At 42.6% G+C, this 19,422-nt stretch overlaps 1 protein-coding gene across 4 annotated transcripts in view; it reads left to right on the plus strand.

Annotated features, from left to right (window-relative positions):
- Nucleotides 1-19,422, plus strand: part of KIAA1328 (KIAA1328 ortholog) — a 161,067-nt gene that overhangs the window by 129,025 nt on the left and 12,620 nt on the right. For 3 of the 4 annotated variants that reach the window (XM_036419544.2, XM_036419548.2, XM_036419546.2), the window contains one exon: nucleotides 16,546-16,836. The exons of the other annotated variant lie outside the window; for it this stretch is intronic. In XM_036419544.2, coding sequence (XP_036275437.2) covers nucleotides 16,546-16,756 — 211 coding nt within the window. In that variant the 3' untranslated portion in view covers nucleotides 16,757-16,836. Of the gene's footprint in view, nucleotides 1-16,545; nucleotides 16,837-19,422 lie in introns of those variants that run through there. 4 annotated transcript variants of the gene reach the window in all.

Genomic DNA, 19,422 nt, shown 5'->3' on the forward strand with positions numbered 1-19,422 from the left:
GTGTTTCAGGCCCCAAAGGCCAGCATCTTAAATATTAAAATAGTTGACCAAGACAACTTCCCATTTTGGAGGCCACCCACAATCAAAAGAAAATTTAATTCATTTACCACATGCTTTGTTTATTACTCCTTTTTTTTCTTCTTAATGCTGCTGTTGTTATTTTGCCAAAGACCCACAGTGAGTTGTGGTTCTGCAATATTGATGGAGTTTCCACCTTGGCAGCTTAACGTTGTGGCTGAACGCCTGGGCTCAGAGGATCCGTCCTTGTTCATCTCAGGGAGTCAGTCCTCTGGAGGAATTACAGGCAAAGGGGAGGGCGAGCCCAGATCTTTAGTCTTGGTGAATTTCCCTATTGTTGGAGATTAAAATGGAACCTTTAACACTATTTTAATGTGTGTTTGATTCTTGCATTTCAGTTTAGTGAGAAGCATGAAAAAGTAAAAACAAGTGCTTCCCAGGAAGTTTTATAGAACATCCTCAGCACACAATTTCTGAATGGACCGTATCAACTTTGTAGGGTTTTACAAGGCCAGTAAAAATTGCTGTGAAGACGCATATTTATGGACCTTAAGAAAAAGGATTCTGTATCTGCTGGTTCTTAATACTGCAGATCAGCTAAATATAGATCCTCAGAAGCTTCTTAAATAATGAGCATTTAGCTAAAGCTAAAGAAACAATGTGTAGCACACCAGGTTTTGTCCTTAGACATGCACAATGGCATGTTATAGGTCTATTCTACAAAGTGCAGAGTTGAAAAAGATTCAGTGCTATGAAATCAGTTACCAGGAAGGCACAGTGGTTGCTTTCCAGACTTCAGAATCGGGATTATTTGAATTATTTTTATTTCAAAGTGTAGAAAAGGCGTTTGTTTTTTTTATATAGACTACTTTTCAGTTACAGGGAACTCAATGCAAAAGAAAAATCTATTGTTCTTTGTTGCAACAAATCTTTGAAGTTAATACTAAGGTAAACAAGAGTAAAAGACCTTTGTCTACCCCAAAATCCCAAGAATTTGCAAGTCTTGCAAGAAAGTATGGGGGTGGGACGTATGCTAGTGGGAGACAGGTTTCCCTTTGTTCTCTGCAAAGTGCTAACACCTAGAAACCCCCCATCATTCCATATGCAGGTGATAAAATGAGGCGTGGCAAAGTCATCTTTCTCATTCACAGTGTAGGTTGTTAATTGTTCTCTCTGCTGCCTGTCAATATAATGTGAAATTTTCATTCCCCATTCAAGATGGAAAAAGTTGTGGCTGAAAATGTTAACATTTGCATTTTTATTTGTTGATTTATTTAAAGGACAGCCTCTCCCACAGCAATCCATCACTTGGTGACACCCCAAATATGAATAATGTATTGTAGACTTGCAGTTACCATGTGTAATAAGAGCTAGAGACAGTAAAGGAATGTTAACTATGCTGCAAATGTAATATTTATTGACTCATAAAGTTTATTGCTTTTGAGGTTCAATAATACTGACCATAGGACATTAATATCACTTAGCCTGATTTTAGCTGGGCACCTTTGTATGTAGAAATATTCATCTATCTCATGCTAACAAAGTAAATATGTAATTGATAACACAAGCAGAGAGAGCTTTATAGTTTTCTGTGCTGGGAGCTAGAATATGTCTGTTTTACTTCTGGCCTCCAGCACCCATGCATCCTCCCCTCCCCCTCTGCGCCCCCCCCCCCTCCCCACACACACACACCCCACTCCTCTCCCCCGAGCTGCCCAGGAGAGGAAACATGGTTATCTTGGTAAAGAGGGTGGTGCCACTGAACTAAACAGTGCCATGCATTTCCGCTCAGCTGAAGCAGGCAACACTCACCAATCCCTCCTCCTGGAGAGGGCACTAGAGGGCTGCTCTCCCTGTCATTCTGAACAAGGAGGGTGGGTCTCCTTCACTCAAAAGGTTCAGCCCTTTTCCTGTCATGATACTGAGTCAGTTTACGCTTCTACTTGATCCTGTACTCCAGTGTGAAGCCAGATCCGGGCAGGTTACCAATGAATTTGTTATGAGCACAAATGGCACTGATAATTAACCCATTTGTGCCTTCCAGAATTAGGTGTGTCCATTGCCAGCAATAAAGATCATGTAAGAAATATCTGGCCCCCAGAGCAAAAGAAGTAATGTTAATTAGCAACCATCAGCTGTAATTGTCATCCCCATTAAGATGCAGAATTATGTATTTCTTCGTTATAAATAGCCTTTCTAATTGTGCTTGATGTATGCCAATTTAATCAAAAAGTATACTTGCAACAGCAGATATTTGCATTAATGTAGCTTTGGATCTTCAAATCTTTTATCTCAAATTTGACTGGGAAAAAGAGTCTATTGCAGCTGTATATCCTTTGTATATTGATTTTTTTCTATATTTTCTATTTAGATCTGATATATTTTGTATTAAAGATGGAGATCTTTAATATCTTCTGGGATTGTTCAATGAAACAGACTTGGTGGAGTTCCTTTCTTTTAGTCATGTGATAACAGTGATGATTATTCCAAACTGATCAACAGAAGAACCTACCAGGTGTACAGGGATGGGATGACATTCTCAGTCTCTGAAGGAAAAGGTTACTAAAACCTCATCTCTGTCCTTCCCTGGCTCATAAGAGTTAATGCTGGTATTCTCAGCCTCTTTGTGGTTTTTTTCCATGAGAATGAAGAGAGAAAAGCAGATCTCACCAAATCTGCCTGAGAGTGAGTTTTTAGAACTGAAGCTGGAGTTAGCCTATTTCTATTAGATATACTGTTCACTTCTCTACTTACATGGGATATCTTTCCATTTATTGGTATCATCTCCAGCTCTTTTCATCAGTGTTTTATAGTTTCCAGTGTACAAATATTTCACCTCTTTGGGTAAATTTATTTCCTAGTATGTTTTTTTTTTCTTCTCCATGCTATCATAAATAGGATTTTCCCCCTTGGTTTCCTTTTCAGATAGATCACTTTTGATGTAAAGAGACACTACTGATTTTTGTATGTTGATTTTGTGTCTTGCAAATTTTATGAATTTGTTTATTAGTTCTAACAGGTTTTTGTTTTGTTTTTGCAGAGTCTTTAGGGTTTTCTGCATATAGAATCATGTCATTTACAGAGATAATTTTATCTCTTCCTTAAATATTTGAATGTCTTTTATTTCTTTATTTCTTTTTTCTTGTTCTTCCTGCACTTTCTATACTTTGTTGCATAGAAATGTCGAGAGCAGGCATCTTTGCCTCGTGCCGTGGCTTAGAGAAAAAGCTTTCAATTTTTCATCATGGACTGTGATTAGCTGTGGGCTTTTTATAAATGGCCATTATTGTATCGAGGAAATTTTTCTCTTTAAATATTTTGTTGAGAGTTTTTGTCATGAATGGATGCTGCCCTTTGTCAAAGGTGACATACAAATTGCCAACAGGTATATGAAAAGATTCTCCACATCACAAATCCTCAGGGAAATGCAAACCCAAATAACAGTGAGACATTATCTTATAGTTGTTAGGATGGCTGATATAAAAAAGATAAAAGGTAACAATTATTGGGAAGGATATGGAGAAAAGGCAACTCTTATATACTTAGTGGGACTGTAAACTGGTAAACACACTTTTCCCTTCTCTGCAGATACCTCCTTTAAAAAAAAACTTTATTATTGAAAGTATTACATAAGTACCCATTGACCTCCTCTAGCCCACCCCTGTCCCCTCACCCCAGGCCTTCACCACTCTATTGTCTGTGTCCATGGGTTATGCATGTATGCATAACAAGTTTTTTGATTGATCTCTTCCCACCCACCCACCCTCCCCCACTTTCCTCGGAGGTTCAACTGGTACAGCTTTTATAGAAAACAGTATGGAGGTTCCTCAAAGAATTAAAAATAGAACTACATAATATCCAGCATTCCCCTTCTGGGTATATACTCAAAGAAAATGAAGTCAGTACTGCTGGAGCTATCTGCAGAGAAGGGAAAAGTGTGTAAATAATTCTAACAATGATCTGTTTTATCTCAAGCAACAAAATTCTGGATTGACAGCTGACAGAGGATTCAAGAAACATATTTCTTATTATGCTGGTAATAAATATTGTATATAATGTCGAAAATTATAATTACCTGTTCACAATCCTTGGCATATACCTTGGAGTTAACAGAGTGTTCTTCATATTCATTGTCTTGTTTAAATTGCACCACAAGCCTGCGAGGTGCAGGGTTGTACTCTCCCACCTTACAGTGAGGCAATGAGAACAGAAAAGCTGAGTGGCTGCCCGAAGCCACACAATGAGGAAGCGGGAAAGAGGGCTTAAACTTTGCTCTTCCAATTCCAAATCTCAGAGTTGTTTCATTCTCTCCAACTGTCTGAGACTGGGATTTGGTTCTGAGTTGTCAACACTAAGCTGATCGAATTCTGGTTTAGAGGAAGCAAGCTGACTTTGATGGTTGGAATTTGTTTTATAACTTGATAGGAGGAAACTTAGCCTACAGAGAAGGGGGCGTTGTGGTCTCACTACACACAACAGCCAAATGGCAGTGCCTTCTCGCACTTGTGCCCAGAATCCTAACAGTGACTTAAAAAAAAAAAAAAAATAGAACTGTATCTCATCTACACATTTACACAGATATTGTGAGGACTCAGCCGGGTTCCCTCACGTGCCCAGCAGAGGAAATGACAATGTGTCACTCTCCCAAAGGTGGGGAGATGGAAGCTGGAGCCCATGGCACGCCCTGGGCTTATGGCGCAGCTTTCCCCAGCAGGCCTCTCTGCCTCTCTGAAATGGTGTATCTGAGTGATGGCTGTGAATGACGATGCTGACTACTCTTCCAGGACTGCTGTGTCACACATGTGTAGATATGTCCATTCAAAGTGTGTGTTCTTACAAATTATATACATATCATTGCAATGTGATGACTAGTCAGTCTGTCTCATAATAGTATTAAATAGAATTTCTTCTAGATTTTCCAAATAACTTCCTAAAATGTGGGGCACTTGGCCCTGAACTATCATTAAAACAAAACCTAATGAAATGGTACACATAAAATGATGACAATAAAAAGGAATAATCTGAAAACTTCAGAAAAGAATGTGTTGAATATGTTTTCAAAAATATGAAGTTATAAATATGCCTCTCTGCCTTCCATCCTTAATCAGGGGGATGAAAAGCCCAACCATTCCAAAGTGTCTGATTGAAGTTGGGTTAATGATTTGAAATTCCCTGCCAGTGGTGCATTACCACCAAGAGCAGTTGAACATTCTTACGTGTTTGATGAAAAGATGTTGCTTTTAATTAAGCCATGATGTTGGGCTGTTATTCTAATTCCCACTGTTAAAAGCCATTAATATAACCATCCATTTCTCTTGCACACTCTATTTATAGAGTGTGTAAGTTAGGAAAACAGAAACAAATGGGAAGTAGAAATAATTAAGACATAGCATAATTCCAAGAAGTGAATTCAGCCTAAGGACGTTTGTCACGACCTTCTTACCAGAGGAAGAGCACACGGGTGGGGAAAATGTACAGCAGCTTATATTTACTAGTCACTTAGTCTAGTCCGAGGCTTTAGGAAATCTTTCTAAGTTGTAGGTGAAAGGATTGTAGAGCTATTTTGTTGTTCACTCTTTTCTGTATTTTCCAAATGCTCTACAACAATGTGCTACCTACATAATTATCCAGTTTGAGCACACGGGTGTAGAGTGTCGGCCTACGCACTGCTCCTCCCTGGCTGGGACCCTCATCTGGACGTTTGCAGGAGGCAGCCAATCCAGGTGTTTCTCTCACATTGATATTTCTCTCTCTTTCCCTATCTCTTCCACTCTCTCTAAAAACCAATGGTAAAGTATCCTCGGGAGAGGATTAAAAAAAACAACAAAAAACAAATGACTCCCACTTGTAGGATGCAAACCCATTTCAAAAGTTTAGAACCTATAGGCCAAATGGTTAGAAAAACCCTCAGGTTGCCCTTGGAGCATATGATATAAATATGTTATTTGTTTGTTGAGCCAGCAGGATTATGTCTCCTCAGTGTGTCTTCTCGGCACTGAACTCTGAAACCTACTGTGATTGTGGCCTGCTCGGTAATGCCCGTTCCTGCTATCCTTCACAGTTTTATCCCTTGGACTGGTTTTCTAGAGTTGTTCATTAGTCCAAGGTCATTACATTCCCTTAACTTCAGTGTAAAGAAGCACTGTTGAGTGTCACTTTCTGTTCTAGGCACTTAATGCTTTTATAAAAACCCTTTTATATGTTACCTAGTGTAACCCTCACAGTCATGATAATATAAAACTGAAAGAGGCTATTATGGAACAGTTTGGAGCCAGGTGTAATAATTATAACACCAAGGTTTATAACCAAGGTTTGAATGCCTGCTCTGTGGTTTTGAACAAATCATTTATCTATAAAGTGTGGATAATTGCCCTGACCGGTTTGGCTCAATGAATAGAGCATCGGCCTGCGGACTGAAGGGTCCCAGGTTTGTTTCTGGTCAAGAGCATATACCTTGTTTGCAGGCATATCCCCAGTAGGAGGTGGGCAGGAGGCAGCTGATTTATGTTTCTCTCTTATTGATGTTTCTACCTCTCTATCCCTCTCCCTTCCTCTCAGTGAAAAATCAATAAAATATATTTTTAAATAAATAAAATAAAGTGGAGATAGTAATATCTCCCTCATAGGCTTGCTGTGATGATTAAGCAAGATAGTTTACGTAGAGCACTGAGCACAGAGCTAGTGTAAGGCTAAATAACAGTGGTCATTGTTGAATTTCCTGACAAGCTGTAAGGTGTTCCACCATATCACAGAGCTTCCTCTGACGCTGCTTTGGCCTGTGGCTAGTTGTGTTTTGGTTTTCTCAACGTGAAACCCTTGCAGTGCAGACAAGCAGCATAGCTTAGAGGAGAGGGCATTAGAATTAAAGTCCAAACACCTGGATTCATCAGAACCTGCCTCTGCCACTCACTAGCAGCAAAACCTTAACAAAGTCCCTTGACCACATGGAACCTCATGTTTTCCCTTCTGTCCTATGTCCGAACCTTACCCCTCGTTCAGAAATAAAATTAAAACAAGAGCACACACTTCTATCTTAAGATTGCACACTTACACATTTCCAAAAATGAACCTTTAAAAAATAATGAAATAGTTGGCTTCACAACATCATGGTTTAGATTTCTCTTCCAGATCTTTGCGTTTTCCTGCTGGCCAGGGGTTAGAAATGTTACTAAGTAGATACGAAAAGGGCACCGCGTCATTCACGCGAGGCACAGAGCGATTCTGTGGGGACCTCTGGCTTCTCGCTTAGCAGAAGACCAGGTGCAAATTACATGTCCTGGATTATGCTCCACAAGCCTGTGGTTACTGAGGGTCTTTCTTTCTTCTTTTTTTTTTAATGTTCAAATGAAATTAAACATCAGCTCTTGCTTTATGGAGGACTCCAGGAGAAAGGAAAAGATAGCATCCTAGAAGTCCAAATTGAGGTCCTTGGCCACAGAGAAAAAATGAGTGCATGTTAGGGTAGGCTGCATGCCTTGCCTCAGGGAGAAATGGTCAGGATTGGGCCTTCTAGTACCAAGAATGTTACTGAGTATATCAAGGACTTGATCAGTAAGAAGACTTAGAATGGAGAAGACCAAGCATAAAGGCAGTAAGTGGTCATTGACTAATCTTCCACTGGGCTGGACACCTTTATATACTGTTTCTATTATACATCTGAATATGTGTGTACACATATAACCACTTCTAATATATTTAATACTTTCATATTTTCCCATAAGCTATTTGCTTTTCATATTAATGAGATATGCCCCTCAAAAAAATATAGTCATTTTTTATTTCAGTTGGCCTTTATGAGTTCAATCACAAAAATAAAGAGACATATATGATAGTTCTTTAAAAACAGTAAAAATACATGAACATTTTTATTTTCATTAGCCTTAAGACTTCTGGATCATATTCTCATCAAAACATCTTCGCTGTCTTAGAGAATATGAATGAGCCACTTGGTACAAATTCTGATGCTCCCATTGAATGAATGATTCCAAGTTGGTCTTAAAACTCAAGAGTAACTGACAACGCATCACCTGTTTACTGAGCATGCTTCCATCACTTTTCTTTCTGCCATGGGTGCATTCTGAGTGTGACTCACCGAGGCTGAAAGATTATCATCGTGTTGCCTGGCACTCAGCCCTGAACGCTTGGTTGGACTGGAAGCCTCTTGGCAGGCGCAGGGGGAGTGGTTACTGTTATGTAGGAGCGGCTGCTGCTTCCTTTGGGAAAGCTGGGAGATTCTGGGATGGGTGGGATGTGTATTAAGATAGGGACCCCGCTTCAAGCTTCCCCGTCACAGGACATGGGCTACTTGGAAACCAGAGCCAGTGTTAGAGCCAGAACAGAGGGCCCCAACCCAACACCAGAACAGCAAGCTAGAAAGCACACAGGCCTCGTATACGGCTGCATGTCTTTTAAAAGCCGTGTTACAGTCGTGTTTCTTAGCATATATGAAGAATTCTTCCTTTCAACCTTTTGATTAATGTTCATATTAATAATAAAAATATATAGGAAAGATAAGATAAAAAGCATGCTCAGCCAGCAGGATTATTTTTTGAACATCATGCATTAAATAAACAAAAGGATGCTGGGAGTCACATCTTGGGGATGTCTTTATGGGGCTCTGAGTCACCCTGCTGAGGCACTTGTAAGAGCTAGAGCTGGGCACCATGCCAGTCCATGCTGAGGGAAGGGATGGGAAGCTATATCTTATCAAGGGCTGTCTCTTCCCTGTGCCCTGGAAGAAGTCTGCCTGGCAAAACCATCGCAGTCACATACTTGCCACTGCATATAACTTGATGAAGGCTGCAAGTATCTCACCTTGGGACTCCTGCCCTACCACGTGAAGAATGGACTCTGCCACAAATGGCATTCTGTGTGGACTCCCATCAGGATGCTTCTAGATGCGCTCTGTTGATGGGTTGGAAGCACGCACTGAGCCTACTATCTCAGGGGCAGGTCCTGTCAGTGTCCCTCACCCCATCCATGTCTGCTGGCCTCACGGTCTTTACCCATGACTGAAATGGGCTGCTCCTAGCATCAGCTTCTCTGTGGACCAGCTGACAGAGCTCACACACAGCTCCCGTCTGTTGGGCTATGGTTGGAAAGAAGTGGACTGGGGTGAAAGCACTGGGTTCTGTTGAAAGCTGAGAGGTGGATCATAACTGTAACACAAACCGTGCTTTACAAAGAGCCAACCAATGCATGCAGAACTGACTGGACTGGCCCTGGAACACAGAGCCAGGCCCCTGGACATCAGGAGCATTGGGAGTGGGCGGATCTGCACTGCTCACAGATGCCCCCAGCTCGCTCTGCAGCTCCCACTGCTCCTCCACCCAGGGCTGCCCCATAAGTAAGCTTCTGCTTCCCCACAGCTTGCCCCAATTTTCTGTCTCTTCCTTCAATATAAATATTTTTGTGAACAGCACTTTGTTTCTACTGGTGTACAAACTATAGGTCACATGGCATTGACTTTTATTCAAACCAGAAGGTGTCACACTGGGCTTGCAGAATTGTTTCACTGGAGTCTTTTGTGTCGATGGGAAGATTTTAATTTCACGCCCTGCAGACTTCATAGTCTTTTGTGCTCTCTTTACTCCTGTTGCATAAAGGGTAAATCCCAGTGTCACACTCATTTTAGATTGAAGAAAGTAAAGTTTATCCATTTATGATCTCCAGACAGAGATAGAAAAAAAAAACCTGTTATTAAGGGGAGAAAAAAAATCACTCTTTTCAGTTAATATGGATTTCCATATGGGTGAGGATAGCCATATGAGGTAGTGGGCCTAAGCTGTCAGTCAGACATCCTTAGCGCTGCTGCAGAGGTGGGAGAGGCTCCCTCCACCGCCGCTGTGCTCGCCAACTCTGAGCCTGACTTCTGGATGAGTGGTGCTCCCCCTGTGGGAGCACACTGTCCACCAGGGGCCAGTTCCTGCATTGAGCATCTGCCCCCTGGTGGTCAGTGCACCATTGTGACTGGTCGTTCCACCGTGGTCGATTTGCATATTAGCCTTTTATTATATAGGATGGCCAGTGCACGTCATGGCAGCTACTGCATTGAGCATCTTCACCTGATGGTCTATGTTAGGGGTGTTGAACTCAATCAGAGAAGGGGCCAAAATCTAAAATCCAGCCTAAATCGCAGGCCGAATGGTTTACTGAACAGTCATAAACTGTCATTGTGATGGAAACGCAGCAGAGTGCAGTGATGACAGCGCAGTGCGGGCCACATTGCAAGGCCTGGCGGGACGGATTTGGCCCGAGGGCCTTGTGTTTGACACATGTGGTCTATGTGCATCATAGCTACCAGTCAGACAGACAGACACTTAGCCTTTTATATATATAGATTTAGTAGATTTCTCCTTTGCTTCTTATACACTTCTCTTTCTTTAGACTTTTTTCCCCTAAATTATAAACTACCTGGAAAAAGCATACACTCTTCTTTGCATTAACCATTTCTTGAATAAATTAAAAAGAGGCAGGTAGGAATTAGTGGTGATAAATAAAATTGCCTAAATTTGTCTGTTAGCAAGATTGATTGTTGGAATGAAAATGTCCATGTTTCTCTCATGAGTTACCTTAGGAATGCAATAGTGTGATTGTGTTTCTGGTGAAACTAATCTCCTTTTTCTTCTTCTTCTTCTTCTTCTTCTTCTTTATTGCATCTGTGTACAAATATAATCTGAGATGTAAGTCACTGCTATAAAATGTGTCTCATTTTCTAAATATGACTCCTACATCTTTGAGATGAGAAAAATGTGTGTTAAAGTTAAATCTCGCAAGTAGAATGAATTTCTTTGTGGAGGAAAGGTGATAGAGCGGCTCTTCCTGGTTGAGGGTGCAGCAGGCAGAGGCACTGTCCAAGGATCTGCTCGGACCTGCTGCTTCCAGTCCACTCTGTCCTCCCAAAGTAGAGGTGGCTTTCGCACTCAGACTGCATCTGGAAGCTGAGCTAAGAAAGAGTGTTTCTCTTGTTCTGAGTCTCTCTTCTGACCCCAAGATAAGGCTGGATTTTCACCTTCATATAACCCATTTACTTATTTTTTACCTAGTATCCCTTCCATTTATCAGTGGTTCTGACCCAAACAGGGAATGTCAGGTTCAATTTTCTCTGTTGGCCCAGGGCCAGCTCTGATGAGCGAGAAAATCCCGGTCTTCCCATCAGTCTTCCTTAGACTCGGTCGTTCTTACCTGACATCGCTTGTATTTCAATATCAAATTCATGGGACTTTTCCTTGTCATCTAGTTATCTAAATTCTTCCAAACTGGGATAGATGTTGATCTGTCTGGGCTATTTTACTGCCAGGGCAGTGGGAGAAACCCGCGGGGCCTGGCAGGCTTGGTAATGCTGTGTTAAAACTGATGTTTCCTCATCAGTTCCTGCTTTTCCCATTCCATGTGTTTGCAACAACTGAAATGTTCCCACTCTATCTGGCTACACTAGTTTTCTCCTCGGGTGGCTCCCCTTCCTTTCTCCCTTTCTGCTGAATTGTTCTAATTCTCCCAGCACTAAAGGTAGTTGGGCTGGTAAATCAGGTACAATTTCCTGCACTCTCCTCCCTCCCTCCCCCCGGCCACCAGTAGCAGTCACATTGGGCACACTCTCATATGGCTGGATGTTCTCCCATCTCTAATGTTTACTTTAGGTGTGTGTCATAGACAATGGCTAGTGGGCTAACATATTAACTCAAACATGCTTCTCCATGCAGCCACATTAAGAGTTAGGAAAACAGTCAAGAGTTCACCATCCTGCAATACCGACAAATTAGGCGAGCCCTTTAACCATACACCCACCGATTATGCTTCATGAGTTTGCCCTCTGCCAGCCTGTACCACCTTCTTTGTGGCAAGAGGATGGAAAGATATAATTGTTATCTTAAATTGGAAGAATCTTCCTCCCAAAGAACTCCTGTTTCCACTTGCTCACAATCAGTTCTAATCTCCCAGCTTCTCCTGTGGCTCTGAGAGCGAGTAGGACTCCTTACTGCCCAGTCATTCTGTCCCTGTGTCAGCACTAAACACCTGGCTTTACTGAAGCCTAAAGCTAACCGCCTGTGGCACACACACCGTGTGTGTGTGTGTGTGTGTGTGTGTGTGTGTGTGTGTAGAGGATAAGGTTGTTTCTTTTCTGTTGGGTTGTTCTTTCTAATAGGTTCATATAAAGGTTATAAAGTCCATCTATCCATATTTTCTTTCTCTTTGAAAGTACAAACAGTCATAAAACAGAACACTACCGTTCAATTTTGTAATCTTAAATTTCAAACAACGCACTGATGAATTATTTATGTTATGGAATGTGTTTTCAATAACGGGTAGCATAAAATGGGATGAGTGCTTATCCACACGTGCCCTGAACTTTCTAAAATTGCATGCTGAGGAGCAGGGTCACCCAGCGTCACTGTGGCCTGGTCATGTCCAAGGCCAGCACTCCTCCTCTCGCTCCCGGTTTCTGCATTACGTTTCCCAGCGGGCAGCTCGCTGCTTTGCCCGTGGAGCCTCGCAGTAACCCTCTGACTCCGGGCTGCCTCACAGTGCTTCTCTCTCACATCACCGACACTGGGCTCTATAAATTTTACTTGTCCTTCTGGCTTCCAGCCATACTCAATTAGGCTTTAATTCATAATTAGTAGGAAGTCACATTTCCATGGAAAAGAGAACATTTTCTTTAAATGGCCATTATTTAACATCATGATTTCACAAGATGATTAGGATGCTAGAAAATAAGTCAGTTACCTCAAGGTTTCCAATACTTAAAGTGCAGGCATAGGACAAAGGGGTGGTAATTTTGTTTTAATCTATGTATATAGCTCCTGCTACAATGACAAGAAGAAAAGAAATTCTTTTTTAATTTTATTTTTATAGTTGTACAAATTATCAGATTTGCCCAAATTTGCTTTCTATATCAAAATCTTTGAGATCATGTAGATTGCTTGCATATCTTGTGACAGTCCTTAACACAAACTTCCAAACAACAACAGTAAAAAGCCAAGAATAGATAACTCACAAACCTTGAATGGTGGGTCTTGTTGAAGAAGATTGGGTAACTTTTGGAAGTCAATTTCTGTTCATGATAGTATCTTCATGTGAAGACTTAACTCAGGACTGAGAGCCAGGGGGAGGAAAAATGATGCAGGTCCTCCATCCCTCATCCAAAACTCTCAGAACCAAATGTTTTTCAGAATTCACAGGATGTGTGTGTGTGTGTGTGTGTGTGTGTGTGTGTGTGTGTTTTAAATTTCATATATGCAGTCTTTTTAAAATATATTTTTATTGATTTCAGAAAGGAAGGGAGAGGGAGAGAGATATGGAAACATCAATGATGAGAGAGAATCATTGATCGTCTGTCTCCTGCGTGCCCCCACTGTGAACTGAGCCTGAAACCCAGGCATGTGCCTTGACTGGGAATCAGACCGTGACCTGGTTCATAGGTTGACGCTCAACCACTGAGCCACAGCAGCTGGACAGGTCCACTTTTGAAAGCCCAACACAATAGATGATACTGACTTTGTAAATCTGGAGGTTGGGACCACAAAATTGGTATAGAGATAAGAGTCAAAATTTCGAGCCAACACTTTGTTTAACTGTCTCTATAACTTCTGCAATAGGAAGGCAGGAGAGAACTCACAGCAGCTCTAACTTCTGCAATCCCCACACCAGAACAACACTTGAGCTTCATACCTGCTCATAGACTGTGGGCACTGGTTGGCATGAAAAAACTACCGATCACACGAGGTCACTGATAGACACCTGAATTCAATGTCTCTGAAAGGAAGGGAGATACTAGATCTTTGTGAACCTGGCTAGTTTATGGCAGGATAAAAGCAAACCTAATTTGAGCTACTTTACCTGAGATTTCTTAAAACCTTCACTGTGTCTTCCCATTTTATTTTCTGATTGATGCAAGTTATGTTGACATTATCTGTGTGAATGTGGTAGAAAGGAAGTTCAAGAAAGGCATTCTGTAAAGGAAATGTTTTCAAGCAAATTGTCCTTAAATCAACACTAATTGCCAAATACTGACTTTTTCCCCCTTAAGATAATGGAACAGGAATGCTAAATACAAAATTTAGCGAGGCTAAGATAATAAAAGCTATGGGGATTCTTTTAAATGAGAGCAATGGCACAGCCATAAAATGAACCCTGCTGCAGCTTCCAGGAATTAGGTAGGTCCATATGCACGATTGTGGAACAATCTCCGAAGCATTCCAGTAAGTGAAGCAGATCATAGATCAGGACAGAAGCAAAGCTCAGTTTAAGTTTGTAAATACATGTGTGTCTAATTGTGTAATTACATGAATGCATTTAATTATACAAAAAAGATTCGGAAGTACATATACTAAACTGTTTACAGTGCTCTCTGGGAAGCCTAGCGGAGTTTGCATTTGGTTGGAGGATAGGGAGTTGAGAGGACTTTCATTTTTCTTTGTATAATTCTATGTATTTCAGTTTTTATAATGAAGTCATATTCTTATATTATTTGAACAATTTAAAAAATTTAAGAAAATAATGATCAGGTAGTTTCATTCATTATTTATTGAGTACTTGACATTTAGGATACAGTGCTTTCTGCTCTTATATTGCTTCCAGTGTAATAAGGGAGGAAGATGTTAAACAAATCTATATAAGTAAATAATTATAAATTGTGAGAAGTGCTATAAAGTAAAGCAAATTATTATGAGAAAAAAAATAACTGGGACAACCTAATTTACATACTGGGGTTAAGGAAGTCCTCTCTGAAGTAGTGATATTTCAATTGATATCTAGTAGGATTAACAATAGTTATCCAAGCCCCCAAAACAAGGGGAATAAAAAGAAAAATAAATGAGTGGGACTATATCAAACTAAAAAGCTTCTACTCAGCAAAATAAACCATCAACAAAACAAAGAGGTAGCCAACCTAATGGGAGAAGATATTTGCAAACAATACATCCAATAAGGGGCTAATATCCAAAATATATAAAGAACTCATACAACTCAACAATGCAGCAACAACAAAACAAACAAATTAAAAAATGGGCAGAGGACCTGAATAGACATAGGATGTCTTTCCAGAGAAAACATACAGATGGCCATTAGATATACTAGTATTCATAAAGATATGTGTACTTCTAAATTCATTCTAGCATCATATATAATAAAGAGGTAATATGCAAATTGACCATCACTCCAACACACAAGATGGCCACCCCATGTGATAAAAAATGGCCCATCTCCATATGATCAAAGATGGCCATCCCCATGTGGACACAAGGTGGCCACTGTAAGATGGCCAGCAGGGAAGGGCAGTTGTAGGCAACCAGGCCATAGGGGAGGGCAATTGGGAGGGACAAGGCCTGTAGGGGAGGGCCATTAGGGACGAGGCTGGCAAGGGATGGCTGATAGGGGTGACCGGGCCAGCTAGGTAGGACAGTTGGAGGAGACCAGGCCAGCAAGGGAGGACAGTTGTGAAGGACCAGGCCTGCAGGGGAGGGCACTTGGGAGGGACAAGGCCTACAGGAGAGGACAGTTGGGGGGGGACAAGGCCTGCAGGGGAGGGCATTTGGGAGGCACCAGGCCAGCATGGGATGGCAGTTAGGGGCAATTGGGCCAGCAGAGGGAGCAGTTAGGCATCATTCAGGCTGGCAGGGGAGTGGTTAGAGGGTGATCAATGGTTAGGGGGTGAGCAGTTAGGGGCAATCAGGCAGGCAGGCAGGTTGGGAGCTAGCAGTCCTGGATTGTGAGATGTCTGACTGCCCGTTTAGGTCTGATCCCGGTAGGACATCCCTCGAGGGGTCTCAGATTGGCGAGAGTGCAGGCTGGGGTGAGGGACACACAAACCCCCATGCACAACTTTTGTGCACTGGGCCTCTAGTTATTTATAATAGCCAATACATTATAAACAGCCCAAGTGCCCTTCAACAGATGATTGGCTAAAGAAGGTGTGGTATATATATACAATAGAATACCACTCAGCCATAATAAAAGACAAAATATTGTCATTTTCAACATGGATGGATCTTGAGATTATTATGCTAAGTGAAATAAATCAGAAGGAAAAGGACAAGAACCATATGGTTTCACTCAGTGGGATATAAAACAAAAAGCAACACATGAACAAAACAAAAAAACTCTTAGATACAGACAAAAAGAATGATGGTTACTAAAGGGGAAAGGGATGAGCAAAGAATGAAAAAGGTAAAAGGGGCCAAAATTTGGTGATGGAAGGTGACTAGACTTCCGGTGTTGAGCACAAAATGTATATAGATGTTATAAAGTTGTACACCTGAAATTTATATAATGTTAACCAATGTTATCCCAATAAGTGTAATCACAATTTTTTAAAGTTAAAAAAGAAAGGATGTTAGAAGTGAGCGGAAGTGAAGAGCTTATGGATGGACAGAGGGGGCCTTCTGTTGTGACCTTCCCTGAAGTGCTCCTGGGAGGCCCTCTTGCACCAGATGCCCCATTCTGGCCATGGGTAGCCATCTCTGTGGGCTCCGTGGGTTCTGTGTTCCACTGGTCTTATCATTCTCTGTCTGGTTGTGTGTGTTGCAGGTATGAGACATCTCTGTTGGATTTAGTTCAATCTCTGAGCCCAAAGTCTGCCTCTAAACCTCAGCCCCATCCCTGCAGAGAAGCCAGGGCCTGGAATCACAGCACTTGCCAACTGAGTTCACTGAAATCAACCCGGAAGAAAATGGGGGCAGGCAGGACCCCCGATGACCTACAAGAGAATCAAATTCTGGAAGACATCTTTTTCATTTGACATCAAAGCAGTTGATACAAAATTTCCACAAGAACTTTGTAGGTTTCTTACTACACCGATCTGGGATTTTAAATTTTTAATTGCAAGTAATTGTGTCTCTCCTTTCACAGGGCCCTCTCTCACTAGCATTCTGTTATGTATTGAACATAGAAATCGTCCTGACAACCCTGGGGTGTTCTGATCAGACTCATCAGTAGGTAACACATTAAGGGGGATGGGATGGAGGGCAGTATCCTTTCTATGCCAAACAGAGATGAGAAAATTCAACATGGGACACTTCTGCATGGTGGAGGCCATTGCTCATGCAGCCTTGCTTCAAGCGTGTTTCCTTCTCAATATTTTGCTGGAAAAGGTTGGCTCACTTTTGTACACAAAGAAAACCTATCTACGGAAATACTCCTCCAATATAAAAGTAGCCCCTTGTAACACAAGCAATTTCAGGCAGAGAGTTCCTTTTACCTCTTCACCCTGTTCTCTCCGCACCTACATCTCAGTGTGTAGTCATTTAATTCTGAAGCTGGAGTTGGTGCACCTGTTATCACAAGCAACACTGAAGGCCAAGTGTGAGTCAGGCTCGTTGGTCATCAGCCTGGCAGCTGTGCATCCCATAACCAAGAGGGCTCAGTGGGCCAAGGGAAGGACCCACAGGACCCACCCCACCCCTGGAAACCCGCATGCACTCACACAAGAGTGACTGCACCAGTGGAGGTAGAAGCCTGGGTAAGAGTAATCTCTTGGTATTTTGTTGATCTAAGTGTCCCATGGGTGTGCCTGGAGAAGACACCACTGAAGGGACAGTAGCCTCAGTTCCTGCAGTCTGGTAGGCTTTCTCTGGCCCTCCCTCTCTTTCCATGAGGATCCAAGACCCTAGCTGCCCAGGGATAATGTCCCATGCCTCCAAGTAGCCACCTCTACTCAGCTGGTTATGCTCCACCACCCCAAACAGAGCCTCTCCATTTCCCACTGGACCTCCATCCTTCAGCTTACAATAGCTCTAGCGGCCTCTCAGGCTGCTGGCTGGGTGATGACCGCATAGAGCCAGTGAGTTTAACCCTTTCCAGGCACTGGATCAAGGGGAAGATATGTCCCCTGGTGTGTATTACTACATGACTGTGTTGCTTTTCTCTCCCTCGCACCAACCCCAGGCTTGAACTAGGAGCAAGACTCCCATCATTCGGAATCGGTAGGCCAGGCCAGACGCCCCAGGGTAGCTGCACTTAGTGAGCTGCGTGGCTTCCCTGAATTCTCCATCAAAATAGCTTATTTCAGCCTACCACTCCTTGAGCAGCCTCCCTGCCTGGACAGATCTAAATCGCACTGCTTCTTCAGGCTGAGGCCCCGTCACCTCCCCCCACCTTCCTTCACTCAGGTCCTTTTCAAGTTCACTGCCGTGAGAGTCGCCAAGTCCATTTCATCCCATTTCAGAAAGCGTGTGGAGTGGTTTTCTTTGGTGTGGTAAAATGGGTGGGCATTTTCTCAGGTTTCCAGAGCCATATATTCTCACTGCAGATGTCATGACCACCTAAATGCACCCAACTCCCAGGGATCATCCACACCACACTCCTCCCTTCCGGCCACCAGTGTCCTCGGCCCTCCAACGTCACAGGATGCCAGAAGGACTGAGAAGAGAGCTGTGGCTTCTTTAAGAAGCTTGTCTGCCTTTAGAAGAGTCATAAGCGGGATCTAAACTGAGGGTTTGGGGGGTCACATGCCACAGAATGGAGTTTGTTTCTCTACCTCTCCTTAATGAGCAGCTTGGGAGAGCAAAGATTGATTTTCAGCAGAGCATCCATCAACTTTTTTCACATGCCACATCCCCAGCCATGTGTATCCATCCTGGGGCACTTCCTGGGTGTCAGTGGGATGTGAATTTGTACCTAATCTAATGTTTTCATTATGAATTGACTAACTGCCGAGAGAGGGTCTGGCACATAGGAATCTGCCTTTTCCTTTCTGTGAAGTGACTGGTCGTGATTTGCTTGCCCAGCCTCTAGCTGCTCCCCCTAAACAAGACTGGACACACGTCTTAGTCGGTTTGGCTCAGTAGATAGAGCATGGCCTGCAGACTGAAGGGTCCTGGCTAGATTCCAGTCAAGGGCACATGGCCCAGGTTGCGGGCACAATCCCCAGTAAGTTACTGATGTTTCTATCCCCCTCTCCCTTCCTTTCTGAAATCAATAAAAGTATTTAAAAATAAAAGGGGGCAAGACTGGACACATATAGGAGGTGCTATGGGTAGTGTGTCGTAACATTACCCCCCTCGTACCCACCATTCTGTGAGACAAAAGCCAGTCAATGTTTGCAAAATGGAAAAGGGGCAAAGTATGTGAATTCAAGCTCTGTACATAGAGCCAAGTGCTTGATTTAGAAAGCCCAGGCCAATCAAGGAGATGCTTTTGCCAACAGTCACCCTCCCAGGGTGACACTTGTGTTTTTCCAGGCCCAGATGTCATGGGGAGGGAGGGACACTTTTCACTCGGCCCCTTCCAGCACCATGGCTCTGGGGAGGGGCAGGCTAACGGAGCAGAGCTGGAGGAAGCCCACAGTCACTGCGGCGCTGGGGCCTGAGCACACTCCCAGCGCACACCTCATCTCCACTCGGCATGCATTCCTTCCTTCTAACGTGGGCAACTGTTCATATACGTATGAGGTTTTAAGTTAATAAA

This window comes from Pipistrellus kuhlii, unplaced genomic scaffold (genome assembly GCF_014108245.1).
Source record: "Pipistrellus kuhlii isolate mPipKuh1 unplaced genomic scaffold, mPipKuh1.p scaffold_m20_p_6, whole genome shotgun sequence".
NCBI classification, from domain to species: Eukaryota; Metazoa; Chordata; class Mammalia; order Chiroptera; family Vespertilionidae; genus Pipistrellus; species Pipistrellus kuhlii.